The sequence below is a fragment of the Drosophila bipectinata genome, chromosome 2L (genome assembly GCF_030179905.1).
Source record: "Drosophila bipectinata strain 14024-0381.07 chromosome 2L, DbipHiC1v2, whole genome shotgun sequence".
NCBI classification, from domain to species: domain Eukaryota; kingdom Metazoa; phylum Arthropoda; class Insecta; order Diptera; family Drosophilidae; genus Drosophila; species Drosophila bipectinata.
In genome coordinates, this window is record NC_091736.1 from 5,765,209 (window position 1) to 5,787,490 (window position 22,282).

At 41.4% G+C, this 22,282-nt stretch overlaps 1 protein-coding gene across 6 annotated transcripts in view; it reads left to right on the top strand.

Annotated features, from left to right (window-relative positions):
- Positions 1 to 21,936, top strand: part of LOC108123967 (uncharacterized) — a 66,731-nt gene extending 44,795 nt beyond the window's left edge. Inside the window, exons 1-3 of one of the 6 annotated variants that reach the window (XR_011442219.1) lie at positions 243 to 349; positions 20,134 to 21,375; positions 21,577 to 21,936. Coding sequence is in view for 4 of the 6 variants with exons in the window: in XM_070277754.1 (XP_070133855.1) it covers positions 20,195 to 20,899 (705 nt within the window). In the remaining 2 variants the exon portion in view is untranslated. Of the gene's footprint in view, positions 1 to 242; positions 350 to 18,446; positions 18,577 to 18,604; positions 18,964 to 20,110 lie in introns of those variants that run through there. The other 5 variants (XR_011442221.1, XM_070277754.1, XM_043211475.2 and 2 more) reach the window with 5 other exon arrangements.
- Positions 21,937 to 22,282: the final 346 nt, after the last annotated feature.

The following is a 22,282-nucleotide window of genomic DNA, read 5'->3' on the forward strand; positions in this document are numbered from 1 at the left end:
ATGGTATGGTAGCGTGTTTAGAGCCCTAGAGCCTTTTATAACTTCATTTGGGCAGACCAAACATTTTAGATTCCGATTCAGATACAAATTACAATTGCGGCGCGTAAGGAAATTAAAAAAGGATTTCCATGGGCTCACAGACAGCCCAGCCCCAGCCCCCAGTCCTTGTTATATTATTTATTTATTTATTTATTCTACCCGGCTAATGCAAATATTTTACCTTGCTCTCTTTTTTTTCACAGACACTGCTGGTACGAATCCTTTCTTGGCTCGTTCGTGCGTCCTTTCCTGCTAATTGCTTTGTGTGTGCGGTCCTTTCTCCATTACGACGTCGTCCTCAAGGCTCAAGGTTGGTATTATGCTCGGGCTTATACACATTGTATTCTTATACACAGGGGTTAGCAATTGGTTTTATTTTTGGGGGGTTTAATTGCAAGCTTTGGACAGATTTTAATTACTGACAGCAGCAGCAGCAGCGGACACAAGTTGTACGAAAGGTCATTGAGAATGTTATCCAAACAGTGGAATATTCAAATTGAAATTAAGCCAAAAAAAAAAGGTTAAATAAGTATTTGTTAATGGAAGTCCAGAAAGGAACGGGGGTCAGGCAGGTCAGGTCAGGCTCTTCACATTTAATGAAAATGTGAGAATTTATTTGAAAGTCAACGGAAAAGTTTCGGGTTAGATTTAAAGCTTTATTAAGGTTAACTAAAAGGTCATAAATCTGTAAATAATTTATACTTCCTGAAAGGCCTATTTGGCTAAATAATGGCTCAAACTTTATAGATACGAAACAGGCTTAAATAACCGTTTAACTTTATTGGAAAGGAATAGAAGCCATTTCAATTTCAGCTCAACAACTTTATCCACAAAAAACTTCTAACAATTGCATTCAATAAAATCGGAGTCCAACAAATCAAACTCTACGAAAACAGTGCATTGGAGAGAAACATAGGAACAACATTAGCATTTTGTTAATCAAAGTGTAATTCCGCAATCGAGCTACCCAGATTCGTTTAACTCGCAAGTCCCGGGAACTTCTTCCAAACTGCCAACTGAACAACCATAAAAACCTCCATCCAAACTGAGATACAGTAAGACCCACCATCTGACAGATAGATAGAGAGAATGGGAAACTTTCTCAAGCCACTCAAGACACCACAAATCACTTTAAAGTCTAAGGACAAACTGGTAGTATCCAGGACGATGGTGGGCCGATGGCAGTTTTCTTTCCAATTCAGCCGATTCAGCTCACCTGGCACTGGCACTGGCACTGGCAACCGAGCTATTAAATCTCGCCACTTGTTTTTGCGACGACAACCAGAAATCGTATATCTGTAAGATATACAATCACTTAAATCGTTGAGCGGCTAATCCAGCCGCAGACTGCCAGTCGAGACTGGAGCCTGGAGTCTGGAGTTTATCATACATCACTAGGGAGGAGGACTTGAATCGTTCGCATTTCAAATGCCAAATATCAGTTTACAGGCTGAAGGGAACAAATCAATAATCACAAAAACCTCAAGCCAGTACCCAGAAGGCATATCAATTTTTTTTCCTTTTTTCCTTTTCTTGATTGACTAGCGAGGGTGGAACTTGAATATATATTCATGTATATGTATGTGTCTTGGTTGGGAGTCCTTTTGAGGAGTCCTTTCTTTCATTCTTTCACTGATTTCTGCTTTTACTTTCGATTTGGCTTTTGTATTTTGGGTATTTGCGCTGATTAGCACAAAGGTTGAGGTTGTTTGGGGGTGGTGGCGGGGTAGAGTCCTGTGTAAACGGAAAAGAAATCAAATGTTGTCATCATCATTGCCGGCGTCGGCGTCGGTCTAATCTCTGGAGCATGTTAATAACCCAAAGGCCCTTGGCCAGGACTCTCTCTCCATGTCTCCATGTAATTTCATGCAAATATCATATTATACGACTGGCAATGGAGAACTGTACGTGTTGTGGGTATAGAAATGGTCTCTGACAATGTCGCACACAATATAATCATAACAACTCTAGGGGGGGGCGACTCTGTAGAAGGAAGGACGAGTGGGCGGTGCCAGTAATATTTGTCAATAGCCAGCTGACAATTGACATGAAATAGGAAAGAGGACACTGGACACTGGGCTGGGGACTGAACTGAACCTCAAACTGGAGCGGACAGCGTAAAAGCAGGCCATAAATAAGCAAATAAAATGTAATAACTAAGTGAAAATGTGACGGCCCTAATGTGAGCCTGGAGTGCTGGACTAAATGAAAAAAATGTCTAAAGGATAATGAGAGCTTGTCAAAGTGGTTCAGATAGGCATTAAAAGATTTAAATGTGGTTTTTTTGGTTGAAAAAAACCATTTACTTCAAGCATTATTAGTTAGTTGAGTTAAAGCCACATAACTATGGTTAGTAGATGGCCATTCCATCAGTTGAAGCTGTACTTAGTTGGGCATTTAGTACTTTGAACTCCCAACTGAGATGTTTTATTCATGGCATCCGAAATCTATTTGGAGCTTGAGCCGCTTAAGTGAGTCTGACTGGCTGGTTCATTTGCCAGCTAGTTAGCTATGCATTTTGCCACGCCCACCTATCTACTTAGAAGCAGCTGGCAGTATCAGAAGCTTAGAAGCAGCACACATTGCCGGCAATCTAGCTCACATTTTGCACACATTTCCTCCTCTATTCGGAGCATTCCGCCCTGATAAGTTGCAATGCATTTCTTGGGGTATCTGCAAAGCGCCACACTGCCAACTAAACAATGAAGAACTAATCCACAGAGTATACAAAAGAAATGGCTATAAAACTGGTCGTGTGTAGGTGGATTGCTATGGGGGGATTGGGGGAGGGGATTGTGTTTGTATAAGGCCACTTTATGGCTGCCCTTCTGCTGCAACAATTGTGCAGCGCTGCATTCAATCAACAAACTTTTAAAGCGCAGTTACAAAACTCAAACAAAATGAAGAAGCAAGTCCCTGAAAAGAACACAAAGGGGGGAAGGTGGGGTGGTAAGGGTGTCAGTGGGCGGTGGGCGGTGGGTGGTCAAGATACGTGATGGTCAGCAACATGAGCAACAGCAGCAGCGTTTAATTATGACAATCAATACACACACACACACACACACACAGGGACTTGTCCATACTGGGATATCAACAGTAAATACTCGATAATATAAACTCTACAATACAGAAGATTACTATACTGTTTAAACGAGTCTTCACTGTACTATACACACACATACATGACAGATTTTATTGCTGATGTGCTCTCATTGCTCATCTGCTCTATCGAGGGACCTCGGACTAGTGCAAATAAAACTTGATTAAATTCCATTGGCGGTTCCAATTTCGCACGGGTTGGGTTCTGGGGTCGGTTATATGTACATACTGACCGACCCAGAGATTCTCTAGAGATACTGCTAGCTGGCAGAATAGAAGGCCAGTGGCAGGGTAATATATTACAACAATCAAACATAACCTAATTAGAAGGTATTGTATCTTGTATCTTAACGTGTTTGTTTTGAAATATTTTACTTCAAAGATAAATAATAGTAACCTCTTTAATAACCAAAACCAGTAACATCAAAGTTGTTAATTAAATATTAATTACAAGTTTTAGGTTAGGTCCATTCTGTCCATCTCTCTCTATGTGATAATATCTGTCTCTTTCTCTGGTATGGATTTTTAAAGTCCATCTCTGTCTTTGGGTTCTCTGTTTGCAATGCCTTCAATTAACGTTTGTTGTACGCACTTTCTTTGACCAACAACCGCACACACCACTCATACACCCACCCACCCACTCAAACACACACACACTTTCATAATGTCTGCGTATTTGCACTGCAATAATATGTGTATGTGTGTGCGGAAGAGAGTCTCATGTGAAGTGGCGACAATCAAACACACACTCAAAGATTAATCCTGACACTCACTTGCAAACTAATTACATGGCTCTTAGGCAACGCCCTCACCACCCACTAGGTCTATCCCAACCCCTCCCCCACGTTTTTAGCCCAAAGGCTGAAAATCAAATAAGCAGGCCAATACCAGTGGGTGGCTCATAATAAGGCTGCCTCGGCTGCATGTAAACATCAATTGAATGCAACATTTGATTGGCAATAATTGAAAATAGTTGTTGGACTTTAAGAGGCGGCTGGGCGGTGGTTGATTGGAATGATGCTCCGATGGAGTCGAGTGGCATTGGCATGGGAGATGGGATGCGGCCTTTTTGCACTCACTGTTGTTGCCATGGCGGCCTTTGTCGGTATATGTATTGAAGCTTTATTAAATTCACACCCATTCGAAGCCCAAGCAACGTCTGTTGTCATCATTATCATCATCATCCTCCTTCTTCTTGGTGGGGCATCTTGTGCCGCTTGACCATCACAAAGGCACACTGCGTAATGATAGTCAGTCACTGTCAGCATGCCCCAGCATCCACCCACCCATCCACCACCACCTTTCAAGACCCCTGCTGGCACTATCTCCCAGGCTTCCACTCTTTATATTTCTTTTTATTTTTACATGCCATTTCATTTAACTGCTGCGAACAAACAAAATGAAAAGAAGCTCGAGATCAGCTTCAGTTCTCAACAGAAAGTAAAATACTTAAGTCTTCACTTGGAGAAATGTTTTCCCCAAAAAGATAAATAATGGGGAAAATTAATTGGGGAAATACATGAAACAAAGGGGCTATAGTTTGAGAAAGAAGCTATTGCAGTATCGGGTATCATATAGGCACTCCATAAATGGACGAAGAGGTAATGGGCTTTGAGAGAAACTACAGAAGTACCGGGTATTAAATAGTTATACAGATACTTCCTAGAGGGACAAAGAAGATACTTTACAAAAGTACCTGAAGCTGTACCGGGTATTACATAGTCATTTACAAGAAGGTTTAGGCTCAGTACCCTAAGAGGTTATAGTTTATAAAAAAAACTACAGCAGTACCGGGTATTACTAGTCACTCTCAAAAAGGATAAATAGGTTACATTTCATGAGAGAAAATGCCCCAGTACCGGGTATCATATAGTCGCATTATGGAAGGACAAAAAGACGATATAGTTTGTGAGAGAAACTACAGCAGTATCGGCTATAATAAAGTCACTAACAAAAAGGACTAACACTTTAATAGAGAACCTGCAGCAGTATCGGGTATCACACAGTCACTCAAGTACAATATTTCCTTATAATATTTTCTCGCAGTGCCTACCACGTCCCTTGGCTCAGCTCATCTGGCCGGGCATTGGTCATTTGTTTATTTCATCTGCTGTAAACTGTCATTACTTTGTCATGGGCAATCCGAGCCGAAACGGCCGAGCCGAGCGAAGAGCAATCAGCAGTAGCCCCCAAGTAGCACACCCCGGTGGCACAATTGGACTTGAGCAAACGTTGAACGCCTTTCACACGCCTGTTTACAGTTTTTTCATCCTCCCGTAGCACTGCTGGAGCATTTTTCATAGCTTACGCCCTGGAGGTGGGGGCGTGGAGAGTGAGTGGAATGTCCACTGATGGCAGAAAATGCAGAAAAAATGATAAATTGACAGTTCTTATCTAGTATTATACCTTCTGTTAAGGTGCTTATCTTTCGGTTGAAGCTTCGAAAAGGTTGTTTACATTTAGTTAGTTGGAAACCGCCAAATGGGACGCAATTTCGAGGGAAAAAAAGTGACAAGAAAGGATGTCCAATGCGGTTGTCACGCCAACGGGAGTTGTGGAAATTGAAAATTTAACCTGAAACCTGGGCGTTGCGGGGCATAATCCCCGCAAATCATCGAACCCATTCATTAGAAGTAAGCCCCTAAGCCTCGAGCACACACATACGGCAGATTCAAGAGTCGAGCGGATAATTAAAAGCTTTTCAAAGGCCACGCGAAAACACACATGCAAACTCAACATCAAAAGCCGCAAAGCAGCAAGAAAAAAAAAGCTGAAGTATCTATGGATCTGGTAGATACCCGAGTTGGAGTAGAAATGTCTGGCATTCAGATACACCATCTCTCGGTGCATATTGTTCGGTATTAATCGCATTACTTATTAAATCAATTAAAAACTTTTTCAAGCGCATAAATAACAACATTTGTTGCAAACGCAAGCAGTGGAAATCATTCTGGGGATGGTCTGGAGGTGTCGCTAGGAGGAGGTCTGGATAAAAACAGACAATCACAGAGCATAATCTTTTATTGTGTTTGTAATGCATTTGTCTGACTTTCCGTCTATCCGCCTGCTCTCGAACAGTACTCTGTTGCTGTTTCTCTTGTTGATTTTGATGTAATTATTCACACAGCAATTATACGAATCATGGCAAAAGTTTGCGCGGCTTGTGCTTTATATTATTGCCGGGCTGGCTGCCGAGCTGCCTCCCTCCCAGCCTAGCTACTGCTTCTGTTCATAATCTGCAATAAAAACACTAAAGCGAGAGATGCACATTATTATGTGATTTCAAAAGGATTGTTGCAACACACACAGTCAGCCAGTCAGTGGTTCATCTCACATTGCATAATGTCGGAACTGTGTTTGGTAATTTTATACTTTTTGCAGCAACCAACCCAACGAGACAGACAGCCAACCATTCGTCTATGCCAGCACTCATCCATCCATCCATAACCCAGAATATACACAACACTATAGTATGAGTAACTCTGGCATCTCTGGCAACTCTGTAGAATACAAGAGAGCATAAACCCCAAATTGATTGAAAATATTCCTGAAAACTCCCGATGACTCTTGCCAATGATAGTAGTAACAGTGAAAATAAGGTATAAGGTATATAGCATTGGATTTTCCATTCCATCAGATGGCAGCGTCTGTCAACTTCATTTCGAGGAAATCATCTCAAAAGGGGGAAACGTTTAATTAAAAACATTTTGTATACACATTTTCTTCCTTTTTGTGCCACATCGAGATGCTGTTGCCGTCTGCCGTCTGTGTGTTATTGCGATTCCGTTTGCAATTGGTATTGCCTCAGTTTCCTTTTTTGCTTAAAGCACCCTACTCCAGGAACCAGGCCCCAGAATCCAGTACCAGAACCAGATCCAGGCTAAAATCCGTATCCTGCTCTTGTTAATGATATCACCAAATGGTTGTGTTGCTGTTTCTGCTGTCAGATGTCTGTTGTCTGTTGTCTGTGCTGTGCTGTGCTTGTTCGTTGCTGTGTTAATGATATTTAATGATGATGCCATGCTGCTCCTCCTTCTGATGATGCCACTGGCACTGGCACGCCCCCATGGCCACCCTGCCATGGAATATTTTGGCATATCCTCCAATTTCGTATCCAAATGGTGGGGATACTGTACTCCTCTATCCCTTCATTGCACATGCACATTCAAAATTTGTTTGTCTATGTGGGGAGACGTCATCTGATTTTGTCTGGTTGATGCTGCCTGGCTTTTAATATCCCCCAACCCCCTCCCGGACAATCCTGAGCCCCTTCCAAACTAATTTTGGTTACGCAGGCGCCAGTTATTGCCCAGGCAGGCTCTTTTTTCTCCTCCCCCACTATAATGCACTTGCAGAAAGAGGGATTATAATAGATATCCATAATATGTTAACATTTAAAGAGCCTATGCTTTAAAAATTGTATCTGAAAGATTAAATTTTTAATCAAAAAAATGATTCAAAAATTCAGATTACTTCTTTCAGTGTATCTATACTTTTGGGTTTTGTGGGCATTGCAACGATGGCCCCCGCAGGCCACAATCATTATCAGTTTTCCGCTCGCTTTTTCGGTCGGATGTCTGCATCCAAGGGATTCTTCATTTTGTGGCCAGGCCCAAATACCAAATACAAATTCACATTTCAGCTTTGAGTTTTTCCTTTCCATTGCAATACCATTTGAGTTAAATTTTTTTCCGTTTTCCGGAGGTTTTCCAACCAAAAATTTAAGAGGATATCCTGCAGCCTTGCCTCACTTGTTGCATGAATTTGGAACGGTTGTGGAACAAATTGCAGTTTGCACCAAAGTTAGTAATTGCTATTTGCCAGTCCATAGATTGGGCTAATAAAACGTTCATCACGGGCCAAATTGATGCAGTTTCTGTTAGCAGAACAAAGGCCAAGAATAGCGATTGGATAGATTACCAAACAAGGATATTTATTGAGAGGCACTTCATTCCGAGCAAGCAATTGCCGATGAATTGTTAAATGTTTCCCAAGAAGACAGTGTTCGATGGGAAAACTACAATAGACAGCTCATTAACCATTCAAGTCCAACTAAATACCCTTACGAGTTATTTAATTAATTATTTATCCAACTTCTATTTCCATCTAATTGACTTTCCATTAGCATTACCCATAACCTTGTGTATATAATCGCTAATTTTAGCCAACAGTTAAAGCCTTTTTTAGCCTCAGTGGCTAACCAAACCCATCCATTAAGCCACCGGAATATCATCTAATTCTGCCCTCAAGGCCCTTTCTCGGAAATGGAAATGAACCCAACTCCCTCTTAATTACCGGGAATCGAGCTTGTCAATCTTTTTCGTTTTTTTGGCTAAAAAAAGTGTCAGTGACTGTAAACGAACGAACTAATTTATGCATGCAAGAGCACGAGTACGAGTACTTGTATCTGTATCTATGAGATACTCGCTGGCTGTGATACTACTGTACCAGTCGCTGGTACTGATACTCTGGTACTGGTACTGGTTGCTTTCCAAGTTTATTTAATATGCGTGCGGCGTCAAAGTTTGTGATGATTATTTTGGCAGTAGAGGCCACGGCGATGGAGGAGGGGGCGTGGCCAAAGCGAACAGACGGAAGGACGACACGCCTCCAGTTCATGCATACAAAAATAACCAATATTGATTTGTCATGGTGCTGGATTTTAGACGTGGGCTTCAGGTTGGCTTTGGCTTCCAATAAGGACATGCTGACGCAGTCGGGGATGTGGCATGGAGGAGGGTGTGTGGATTCTCCTTTGTGATCCGCCTTCTTTATTTTCACTTTTTATTTATTTTGCGACTGCTTTTAATGATTTTGCCTGCAGCTTTCAATGGATACACAAATCCGTCAAATCTCTATATTTTTTTTTTTAATGTCTGCTGTTGCATTTAGTTATCTTGAGGGGTTAGGGGTGTTCCAACAAACTCATAAATGACTGAAAGGAGGATTTAAAATAAAGGGGACTTTTCTTAAAACTATAGTAGTAGAAGGACTCAGATATCTAAATAAAGTTTTACTGGAGAAAGTTCAAAAAGGCTAATGAAGTACCGGGTATTATTTAGTTGAGAAACCCTACCATAGTCGATATTTCTTGTCAGAGGGCGTTCCAATAACTTCCTGAATGTTTGAAAGGAGATTTCAAAATAAAGGAAATATCTCCTCAGAGTGGAGGAAGGACTGCTGGCTATCTTATAGACAAGCAACCTTACTTTAAGAACCAAAAAACCTTAAACCATATCCTGTCTATGATTAAAGCAAGAAAAAATCAAACATTTTCCCCATCCAGGACATTTCTCCAAAAATGTAATTTCGTTTATTAAATTGTTTTGTTTGCCAACTCTTGTTGAGATTTTATTTTTGACGTTGGCCAAAAGCCTTTTGTCAGACAGACATCCATCCCAGCCATCCCAGACTGCCTCCCAAAAATCCCCAGCACTTGTTGTTCAGCAGCATTGAGTGTGTACTCTGTGTGTGCATTATGATGTTGATTATGCAGATTATTATTATCAGCCAGAGCATATAGGCCGGGCCGGGGGGGAACTGCGACTGCGACTGAGTCTGGGTCTGAGCCGAAGCCAAAGCAAGAGCATCGTTGCATGATTCATAGTTCATAGTCGTGTGTGCATGCCTGAATGGTTTGAGCCGCTTAGACACGCTTGATGGGCTGCCAGCCAATGGATTGGGCCGAAAACCTTGCCTCTGTAATAGAGCGTCAGCCGAATGCATTCAGTGAACAATTGAAATTTATAATTAGTAGCAGCAGTACACGCACATAGCCAGAGCCAAAGCCTCATCCTGGCAACCGGAGAATATGATTAATACTTCCCGAAGTTATTTGTTATTAGATTACCTCTGCTTTATACACTAAACAAAAAAATATAAAGATTATAAAGAAATATTAAAGCCTGGCTTCTAGGAATAAGTGATCTATAGCCTTACTTCCTACTTCCTTATGATATAAATTTTAATAAAAATACACCCTCATTCCTGGCAGTGTATGGCATGATGTCTGGTTTTGGGATCGTTTCGGGAGTGCATTGTAGTCGATGCTGCTCCATTGTCTGTTGGCTGGCATTGTCTGGCCGGCTTTGTTTTCATCGCCTAGGTTGGCTCCTGATAAGAGTCTCCATCTCTACGTTTTATTTGGTGGGTGGTGGAGTGGCGGAGTCGAAACTTCAAATTGAAAACTTTAATTAGAATTATTGTTATTGTTGTTGGTGGTGGTGGGTACTTCCACTGGCATTGTCAATGCTCCCAGCTGGCGGTTCACTTTGGGCTCTTAAGTGCCCAGACCAACTGAACTGAAACTCACCTTGGGTTTTAGCTTTACTTTGGATGGCTGGCTGGCTGACTGGCTGCTCGTCGTCTTGCAAAAGTTGACGCAAAAGTTTGCCACAGGAACTTGACGCGTGTTCAACATACTTGAGCGCCTTTTCTTTTGGGATATATATATATATATAGTATAGGACCTGGGCACAGACTCCTGGCAGATTTCCTGGCAAGTGCAGTTTTAATATGTTGAAAGTTTTGTTCGGAAATCAGTTAGCCGCTTAGTTTTCCACTTTGCCACCACCTTACTCCAGGGAGGGCATACTTCTCGCCACTTTTATCAATCATGCAATTTAGAAATACCATATATAGTATAGTATACCATTTCCCAACTATGTACTTCCTGTTTAATTGTCAATTAGTGGGCACATATTTCTGTGTGAACGTTTTTCAAACTCAATCAGCCGCAACGAATGGCTGTGAGCCTCCAATCAATTTATTTATTTCGCATTTATTGTGTTTGTAGTTTGTGGATAAAAAGGAACTTCAAGTAGGGGAGCTGGCATTTTGTTTGGGCAACAAACCATTAATTAGTTAGGCCGCAAATTAGTGGAACATTTTGCTCAACAGAGCTCCGGGTCATTTTTAGCTAAAACTTTAGCCCCAGACCTGTAATTATTAAAAATGAATTTCAATCTAATTTATAATGAGATGGTTTCTGGCATATCCATTGTTGTTGGCATTTGCGGCTATTGGTTGTCGGTTCTTTACAATATATATCGCCTTGTATAGCCTACAAACTGAATTGTGGTTGCGGCAATATTATTGGATTTGCTAACAAATTGCTTTATAGGCAAATCAAATTCACTTAGCGTGTGATTTCTGCGGTGAAAAATGTTTGCCAGCCATTGTGTCAGATGGTGTTTGCTTCCAAATTATTAAACAGTATTGATCCTGAACAGTCTCGACTTTTGATTCTCCGAATCAGTTCCAGATAATAAAAATATCTCCTTCCTCGCCAATCAATCACTGTCATGTCGGGCCATTGATTGTCCAAGCACTTGGTTAAGCGAACAATGAACTCGGCCAAATGTCAAATAATTACGACACTTCAGAACAATTTAAAATAAAAACAAGAAAGGAAAGCTAACTTCGGGCGGAGCCGAAGTTTATATACCCTTGCAGTTAAAACCGGATATATATCGCAAACATCGGATATAGTTGGCCGATCCTTATGGGAATAGGAATATATAATCCAATTTATTACAATACAAAATCTAAAAAAAGTCCCAAACTTCTATCTTCAAAAATACGAAAGTTGATATTTCTACCAAATACCATTTCCGATCGTTCAGTTATATGGCAGCTATGGGATATAGTCGGCCGATCCTAATGAAATTTGGTAGGTTGGATCAACTGACCAAGAATTAAATCTGTACTAAGTTCCAGCTTTCTATCTTCAAAAACACGAAAGTTGGGTCATTTCCGATCGTTCAGTTATATGGCAGCTATAGGATATAGTCGGCCGATCCTTATGAAATTTGGCATGTCATATTATTTTGCCAAAAATAGCTCTCATATCAAATTTGAACTCTCTAACTCTAAAAACACCGAAGTTATACCATTTCCGATCAATCAGTTATATGGCAGCTATAGGATATAGTCGGCCGATCCGGGCCGTTCCGACTTATATACTGCGTGCAAAGGAAAGAAGGGTGTGTGCAAAGTTTCAAGTCGATAGCTTTAAAACTGAGAGACTAGTTCGCGTAGAAACAGACAGACAGACAGACGGACAGACGGACAGACGGACAGACGGACAGACGGACATGCTCATATCAACTCAGGAGGTGATCCTGATCAAGAATATATATACTTTATAGGGTCGGAGATGTCTCCTTCACTGCGTTGCACACTTTTGGACAAAATTATAATACCCTCTGCAAGGGTATAAAAAGTTCTCTTTCTATATCTCATTTGCTGGCGATCGAGTGCCGATCATTTATCAATATTCGAGGGCCAAGTAATCTGACCTCATGCCACACATTTCTTGTAGCAAGAAATTGAAAAAAGAAAAAACCTCCAAATTGTACGCATTTCGCCATACTGTTCTAATTGCAGCCATTTGTTAGGCTGATGGCCCAGACAAAAAATATAAAAAAATGCTCAAATAAAGTGAAATGCGTGTCGTTATTTTGAAATCAGCTGTGGCCCAGTCATTTGGTGCGGGCTCCCTAATTGATATTAAATAACTCAACGGCACACACGCCACAACCTGTTACGCAACCCAAGCAGGGGGGAGAGGGCCTTCTATATATATATTTTAATAAATGCAAAGCCATAAATAAACTGCCGCCCAGGTTGGTTATGTTGGCTGAGTGCGAACCCCCCGACACTTTCCAACAAATTAACAAAAAATATCACAATATTAATAAAGAACCCGAAACACCAAACAACAATTTCTCAAATTTCAAAACTAAACGTTTATCTTCCAACAAAAAAAGAAAAAGAACTTGCCATATTTTATACATTATTTACGCATTTTAATGCCGCCGATGGAACCGTGACTAATTAAGCAATTTCTGAGCCAAATCCGAGGCCGATTCTCAGTTCTCAGCTCTCAGTCTTGCCATCAAGTCTTCACTAATTATTTATGGCTTTAATGATAAGTTTTTGTTCGGTTTTTGAAGAATTTTTATTATACTCTTTCTTGAAAGGTATTTTGAAAACTTTGGCATTTATGGTTTAAGATTTCTTTATTTTATTGCAACAAGAAAATATTTCTAAATTAACTCTTAATCTCTCTCTAAAGTATATCTTTATTTTAATCTTGTTGTTAGTCAAAGGGTACACTGGCTTCGACTGTTAAATGTAAGTCTACCCATCTCTACTTTGGGTTTTATTTTATATTTTAGTGCCTCCATTAAAGCATTTTTACAATCCCCGACTGGGACTGGGACTTGACTTTTGTTTTAGCCTGGCCTTCTTTCTTCTGGGCTATCTTTTATTTTTTTTTTAGTTTCCAATTTGGTTGGTTCGTTCTCCATTGGTTCTGATTCGGTTTCGTTATTGCCATCTATAAGTGCGTAATTTACTTAAGCTGCTTTCGGCTTAATATGCGCATTTTAATAGATTTGTTCCACTATCGTCAAGGCAATAAATTAATAAAACGCTCAGCCTCAGCCGCAGAAGCAGCGACCTACCTTTTCTCCTTTCATTTCTTTGGTTTTCCTATCCTATCCTGCACTTGACTTGGGGCTTGTAGTGTGCACTGTAAAAAATAGGTATTCAAATATTAATTCCAAAAAAGACACTCCTTTTAAAGACACTCCTTTTTAATATTAAACCACAAAAGCCACCTCTATCTTCCTGGCAACCTTTTCTTCTCTTTTTGTTGAGTTTTTTAATCCCATCCCCCTATTTTTTTCCTCAGTGCCACCTGTTAGTTGGGGACCAGGTCTGAAAGCTTTTCAGCTGCGGCTGAGTGCCTCTAAGATGCAACTAATGATAACGGCGGCACAGACACCGACTGGCTGCAGCAATGCTGGATGGGCTTGGGCCTTGGCTTTATGTAGGTATGGGCTTTGGGTTTTTGGGCTTGGAAGCCAGTTTTAGGGGCTGTGCCGGAGATGCAGCTAGTAGATGCAGCTCGATTAAGCTGCTTACCATTGCAGGGGCGTTGCATTTTGGGTGTAGCTGCCGCATCAGCGAGGTCGCCACAGCTGACAGCTCAATGGCCTCATGTGTGTACGTATGTGGGTTGAGTTTGTTTTGTGTCAGTTTACAGTTGGCTCCATTCATAATTATCAGCCTGGCTGGCTGGGCTGCCTCACCTTTTCCATTCCTGGAGCTATCCGAGCAGGGGGTGGACGGCATTGCTGCGCTTTTTCACGCTTTTGGGGCGGCTCATTAAAAGAACGGCAACTGACATTGCTTTTTGTACTGAAAGTTGGAGAGACACTGGCAAGCCTTTATGTTTGGCAGAGAAAGGTAGGAAAAATATGCAGAAAATATTAAATAGGCGAGGTATTCTCTAAAGAATATCTACTTTTCCTTCAGTGTAGCTACGAAAGTGGGCGTTATTTTGGTGGTTCCCTATGCAGAGGAGATGCTCTATGAGCTGCAGCTACCAGCCCCTTTGGTTATAAATTATGTTTGCCTCTCGCACAAGATTGATAGTTCTCCTCTCCAGCGCCGTCATGGAGATGTTCTTTCGGGCCCCGGCCGAAACGCCTATAAGCCCCAAAACTATGACTATGCCTATGTCGATGGCAATATGCCATTATGCATTTTCGACGATGTCATTCCCGTGACCCAGTTAGCCGAATTCGGCGAGTGTCCCCTTTAATTAGCATATGCCGTGGCAGGTGGGCCCAGTGCGGGCAGCGCGAAAAGCGATAATTTGTGGACGGGCTTGTACCCACCCAGGCCCAGCCATCCTAGCCAGCCGTTAACTGGCCAATATTTCGTGGCTATAGATAAATCCAAAGAGAATGGCAAATTGAGCTGCTTATTATAAAACTATGGCCTAATGGATTAGGCCATCAGGTGAATGGGGAAAGGCAGAGAAGAATAATTAAGTGGCTTCAATTCCCAGTGATTTAGGCTTTAAAAGAATTTGCATCCTTGCCCCAAGATCCCCCAACAAGTATGTGCTGCAATTTAAATTTGGCTTCACTGCATAACACAAATCCCTTCTGGCATTCCTCTCGGCACCGTTCTAATCCCTTTTTCCATGCATCCACCTCTGCAGACTTGCTCGAAAAAAATAACAAAAAAAAAAAAAGAAGAGAAAGAGGTTAAATCCAATTCGCTTCAGACCCAGACCATTTCTCGTCAAACAACAACAATGGATTTGAAGAATAAAGCTTCGGGTCACTCTGAAAATACACACATACCATATAGAGAAGCCCTCCAGAGGGAACCTCGTGGCAAAGGTGCACCACCAAACCACTTCAATTTCAATGTAATCTCTTTAAACGTGAAACTACAACAATCCAACCTTCAAGCTGGCCAACAAATGAGTTGAGACTCAAATGAGTTTCAATTTCATGGAAAGTACTGAATTGGGTTGGGGTTGGGTTGGGTTCTCCCTCTAGTCCCATTACATCGCTTTTTCCTCTCGATTTTTTTTTATTACTTTTCATTTATATATGCATGTAGGGACAATCAAACATTGATGTCAGAATTTAATATGCTGTATAAATCGGTTTGAGCCATTGACACATTCATGCGTTCGTAACCGAGATTCGAGATTCGTTTTGGTATTCGGTAGTATGTAGTTTCTACCTACCCACCTATCCAGAGTTGTCTCCAACTCCGCCCCCATCACTCCTTCAACTTCCAACTCTTATATTTGTATTTACACGCGACTCACTCCCACTTTTCATTTATATAGGATTTTTTTCCATAACATTTTTCCCCATTTTTTGTATTTCTTTGTTTTGTAAATAACGTAAAAAACAAGCAGAGACGAGAACCAGAGAATTTTTCACTCTTATTGCTTTTCGAAGCTTTTCCATGGTTCACATTTCATTTATTTTCACTTCAGTGTGTATGGATGTGTGTGCACTTCACAACTTAATACACTTTATTATTGAAAATATTTTTTATTACAAGTGGGTTGGAGGTTGGGGTATGGGGGTATAGGGGTTTGAGGCTCTTCACTGCGAGGGATTCCTGGAATTATTTGTTGTTGGGGTTGCATACAAGTTGTATATATATTTTTTGAACATTTTTTTTGGGACTCTCTCTTCAGCTATGGGCTGTGTGTGTTGGCCCTGACACGCAGCTTTCATAGTTACTGCTTTTGTTGTTGGGCATTGATTTGCTGCACTCGTTTTCCCCCAACAATACACCAACTTCTGGTCCAGTCCACCGCCCTTTAGTATTTTTTATATTTATTTTTATTCCCTTTCTGATTTTGATATTCATGTTGCATGTTGCTGACTTTTGAAGTTTTTGGCAATTGGAACTTTTTTTCTCTCTTCTCCGAAGTGGGGGTGTGAGTGGGTGGCCCAGATACAAATAATATAAAAAAAAGAAAACAATTTGAATAGCTCTTTGCATTGTTTACTTTAATTTACATTTATTTTTCGCTTTTGTGCGTTTCTTTTTTAGAGGTTTTCGGGGGAGAGTGCCACCACATCTTTTTTTCAGTCGTATGCAAATTTTTGTTTGGCTCTGAACTTCTTTAATGAACTAATTTTGTGGCAGAGCTGCTGTGTGATGCGATCTCTTTCGATTATTTATGTATTTCTCGCTTACTCTCGCACTGTTGAATTCAATTAGGCGTATGCCACACCCCCCTACCATCAGCTCAGCCCCTCGAAAAAAAGGGGCACCATCCCATGTTTATTTATGTGGCGTTTGCCGCCGACTGCTGCTGCCTCATTTGCAAAAGTTTTCAGAGAAGAGATTCGCTTCAGACTCTGCCCCACTCACTCGGCTCACTCATTCTGTATGTGTCAGTTTGATAAATGATATCAATTTCTTATAGACTCTCGCACTCACACTCGGCATCAGAAGTTTGTTTCGGAAGGCATCCTCTGCCGTACATATTTGTTTTCCAGCCGACTTCTTTCCCCCATCAGGTCCACATCCACATCCAAGTCCACTTTTGCCAATTTGACACTTTTAGCGATGCGCGTGTGCCAGCCGAGCTGGGCCTGGGCCGGGGCACTTGAATTTCAAATGTATCTCAAGGCCTGACAGTCGAGCTTATGAATTTTTAATATGGAATGAGGCAATCTCTTAGGGAAACAACCGTTCGTTCTCTCTTCTCAATATGCTAATCGGAGGCGAGTTGCGTAAAGTCGAAGAGTCGAATGAGCTGGAAAACTTTTTGCCAAGATTTGCTTAAGTAAATTATCCAAATAAGGCTCTTTCTCAAACATTGCCAAGCCAATTAAAAGCAACAGGTTATCGTGGGATTTTCTATACAAATCTATAGGTAATCTCTGGAGGGAAATGAAAACCATAAATTATGAATTTGAATGGTATTTGGACTCTCTTCTGCAATAATTTAAAATGCCAACCAAGATTCATAACGAGCATACAATTAACACAAATTCCCATTGGCTGCCCGGCAGCTATTAGCCCAGAAAAAACACACATTAGCAGAGACATACTCCACTCTCCAAGATACAGATACATAGACCCACCAAGTAGCCAGATACAGATACAAGATACAAGCAAGAGACGGCGACAGACGGACGACAAAAAGGGCCGCGGGGCAGGGACAGTTCCCAGATCATGTAAATGACATGGAGGGGAGACTAGAAAAACTTTCGGCCACTAATCTATAATGCTGTCAGCCATTAAACAACTGAAAAAACCAAATTTGTAACTCATTAAACAAAAAGGCATTAAAAACCAAACCGATCCGAACCGAAAATGAAACCTGGCCGGAGAGTGAATGACTGATAAATGCCACTCCGACTGGCCTGTCTCATTTCGGCTGCCAAATAATATTTAATTATAAACAAATAACCAAGCTAGAGGGATAGAGCCCGGGGTCATACACCGCGTGTTGTCTCGTAAAAGGTGCCGAGTGATTAATTATTATGTCAGGGAATTAAATCAAATATTTGAGTTGACACACAACGTTCTTCGTTTTTGGCTCTTAGCTCAGGATGCAACGCGTTATCTGTCTGTTCGAAATCACGAAATGCAAATAAAAATGACTTTAAGAAAAACCTGGAGAGAGAGTGGAGGGGGATGGACTACAAAAAATGCCATAATAATTTCTTCTGGTGGCTGTCGCGCCATGAAAAATTGAAAAGCCAACAGGCCGCGCGGCCAAAGATAACATAATCCATGGCCTCCGGGCCGTGAGGAACCTTTTCTTTTCCTTCATTTTCTTTCACTCGATTCAGTTCAGTACGTTTTTTTTTTTTTGTTGTTTTTATTTTTCTGACTAAGACAAAGAAAGGCTGTGAGCCATTCAGGCAGGCAGTCGGGGCAAAACATTAGCATATATCAATGCCAAATGCAAATAAATCATCAATAACATTTCTCTGCCACTTATGCACCACTTACAGATACTTACCCCGACGACGGATACGGATTCGGATTGGGATTGGACGAGATACCAGGAAAACCAGACATACATAAGAGCTCAGAGGCCAGGTAACTGCAGCTGTGCAGCCTGCATTTTCTTCACATCGGATTAAATTTTTTTTAATTTTTTTTTAAAAAGAAAAGAATTCAAATATCTATATATGCCCTGGAGGAGGATGAAAACCTGAAGGAAAATAAGAATAAAACGCCAACGCGTCTGTCATGTGCGAGTCTGTATGTGGAACCACCTAACTAAGGCGCCTTGCATAAATTTACGCCAGAGGATAAGCCCAAGGAGCTGGAGAGCTGGAGAGGAAGGAGTCCCTTTGGAAATGGAAATGGAAGGGCAAACATAAAGCAATTTTATGCGTTTTTAAAATGCGGCAATTGACTGAAACAACAAAAGCAAAAGAACAGAGACCAGAGAGACCTGAGAACTAAGAACTGAAAATCCAAAAAACTGGCAACTGGCAACTGGAAAATTCAACAAAACCGCATGTGAGCACGTTTTCCGAAGGGTAAATCAAATACGAGGAGAGCCACCGCAACCCATACCCATAACCATTTATATCGTACGGCGTATCGAAAGGACCGAGGGCTCTCATCCTCAAGCCAGAGTCCTATATCTTAGCTGATAAGCAAAGCAATGGCAAACGCTTGATGGTTTGTTGACGACCAACAAAAAGTTCTTGAGCGTGTGTGTAAACATTGGCTGGCAATAGCGGCAAACTGAGGGAAAACCGGGAAAAAGGGAAAACATCCTTGTTGTTGGATAGCAAGGACAGCCAGGCACCCAAGGAGCCATCCAGCCAGCCATCTAGCCAGCGTTTATAAATGCGCTACAGTTACAAATTGTAGCCACAGCTGTGCGTGTGTGTGTATGAGGAGCACATGTGTGCTCTAAACCATTTATAAATGTAACAAAAGCACTGGCTACGACAGCAGCAGGAACAACACCAACAAAAATATATATAACAATAACCCTTGGCAGCAAGTGCAATGCATAAATATAAACAAAGAGATAGCAACTGAAAGTCGCCGAAAAAATAAAAGCCGGCAAGGTGTAAATCTTATAAATTAAAAAACGTAAAAATCCGGCTCATAAATCGATAATTTAAGGCAATGAAATAACGATAAACCAAGAGATACTGTAAGGCCTGTTTCGGTTAAGTGCTAAAAGTGCAATTTCAGCAATTGTATCTGCAAGATACATTAGCGTTTGCCCGCCCCCCCCCGACTCAGGGGTGTGTCTGGCGTATAATGACATTGTGACACTGGCAAAATACATGAAATTGAGCAATTTATATGCCAAATGTGTAATTTGATGTTCGGCCGAGATATCTGCCAAGCAGATGTCGGTTAAACAGGAGACCCAAGAACTTTAATTGCAGCCATCCAGACAACATTGAGATACATTTTTGCGTGTGCATGTGTGTGTGTGTTTGTGTGCTGCGTGATGCAACAATAAACTTTCCATAAACATTAATTGCAACTGCTACTGCCAGATGGCCATTTGTAGCTACTAGAATGATTTTTCTACACGATTTTATAATTTAGTAACTGTGTGGGGAAGATGACTAGGGACAAGTATAGCCGCTGCCGTAATTGCATTTTAGCCAAAAAGCCAATTCATTGCTAATATTAGTTTCTCCCTTCTTTTATTATCAGAGCATCGTCCACAATTAGCGCCATCGGGGCCAAGGAGCCAAGGAGCACCGACCAATGGAACATGTTGATGCCGGTGCGGGAGTACAACAAGCACATAGCCAAAATACCGAATTGCAAGATGAGGAGGCAATGGCCAGCGCTTAGAGGTGCATCGATGGTCCTAACCCTGTCCCTGCCACTGTTGCTGCTGCCTGTTGTCCTGGCCCTGGAACCGGCGGCGGGTGGTGCCAGCAGTGCAGCTGGCAGCGGTGGTGCTTCGCCAGCTGGAGGCGGCAGTGGAGGAGCCACTGGAGGCGGTGTGGGTGGCGGTCCAGCCACCACACTTATAGCCAATCTTACGGAGCAGGGCAGTCCTGGTGTGTATAATTCGACAATGGCCCAAATACTAATTACATGTATATGGCGTTTATGTGGCCCTCTTAGCCAAGTTAACCCGAAAACCCACTTCCCATCCCCCATTCCCTATTCCATTATTTCCCTTTTAACCTCTGACGACATTGCCATTTTGGCATTTGGCATGGTGTGTGAATGTTTGTGTGTACTTCCTTGTGCGCATTTCCGGTTTCCGGTTAGGCGGTGGGGTGGGTTGGGGTGGCACAAAACTATTAGCCACTTGGCGCTAAATAACCACGCCCCCTTGCCCCACCAACAGACCCACTTAACCCAGCCGCGGAGGCAAAACACTAAGCATCAATTAACCCAATTTTCAGAATCCATTTTCACCTGCAGTTACCAGGCTTTGGCTTCTGCCAGAGTATTTTGCTAGCTGCGTGTTCACAGCTCGCTATGGAGTTTTTTGTAGAGCTTTGCTTCTGCTGGTTCTTACTGCCAGTGGCAAATGGCAAGTGCCCGAGTGGCAATGTCGAAACCAACTCCCAAATGCCAAATCCCCCTCCATTCACCTAATCCTTTACGTATATATATAATGCTGGACCCTCTTGGCCAGACTTTGTGTTTCTTTCCTGCAATTTCTTTCACAGGCGATGGCGCTTTTGTTGTAGTTTGGTTTGGTTTGGTTTCTGGAGTGGACCTGGACCCTGGAGTGGATGCTGAAATATAATTAATCCATTGATTTTCAATTTTTTCCCACAGCCTTAATAATTTACAATAATCATTTCAGTCATAAATACACATTCTTTTGCAGCATTTAACAATGAATATTGATATTGATTCAAAATGCAGCTTTTTTCCAGCCGTTTTTTATTTGATTCTATGGAATACTCATTACAAATTGATGACCAGGTAATGAAAGTAATAAAAAAATGATGCAATGATTTTAATTTGGAAATAGCTTTGTTGCAAGCACGATACGTGCATACGATATAAGTATCAATTATTCATATCAACACATTCAATTTTTAGTACTCGACTTTTTGTTTCAGCTGTCGTTATTAATCAAATTATATACAAGTATTACATGCATTTTTAAATTGTTGTTCCCAGCCATCTGGAAATGTCATAAAACTGCAGAATGCGGGTGGCCATTACAACTCGGCCATGATGATTGAAGAAACACCTGGAGCGACGCCAGATGTCAAGGTTATTAAACAAATGAAGGAAGGTGTCAACTTTGCTAGCTGGAAGCTCTTTCAAATCCATCAAAGAAATTAATTTAATTATCAAATAAAAATTATAAATAATTGATGTTAGAAAACTTAAATTCATAGATGTTTGTGCAATAAATTGTATAATATTTTTGTTTACACACTTTTCAATCAACTGACTTTGTTAACTTATGTACTTCCTCTATAATCTAGAATCTAGATCTCGAATTAAATAAACAACTAATTTATATAAAAAATACCATGAAATGTTTTGCTGGTGTGTCATCCTTTTTGGTTTCATTTTCATGTCGAACTGTCGATCAAGCAACTCCTCGCCATGGGGGCCCGGAGACGCAGGAAGTTGTCTTAACCTGTCCATAAAGATGGCACTCCTCGGCCTACACGATTGCCGTTAAAAACTCGTTTTAATCTGAGAGCCTCTTACCTACGTTCTGGTTATTGTCGTTGCTGTGGCTCTGACTCTGGCTCTACCTCTTGCTGTGGCTATGGCTGTGAGATACGTCTTTTATGCATTTTCTGACTGCATCTTGATACGGGCCAGGAGACGGGCCAGGCCAAAAAGATTGACTCCGGCAGAGTGTTGA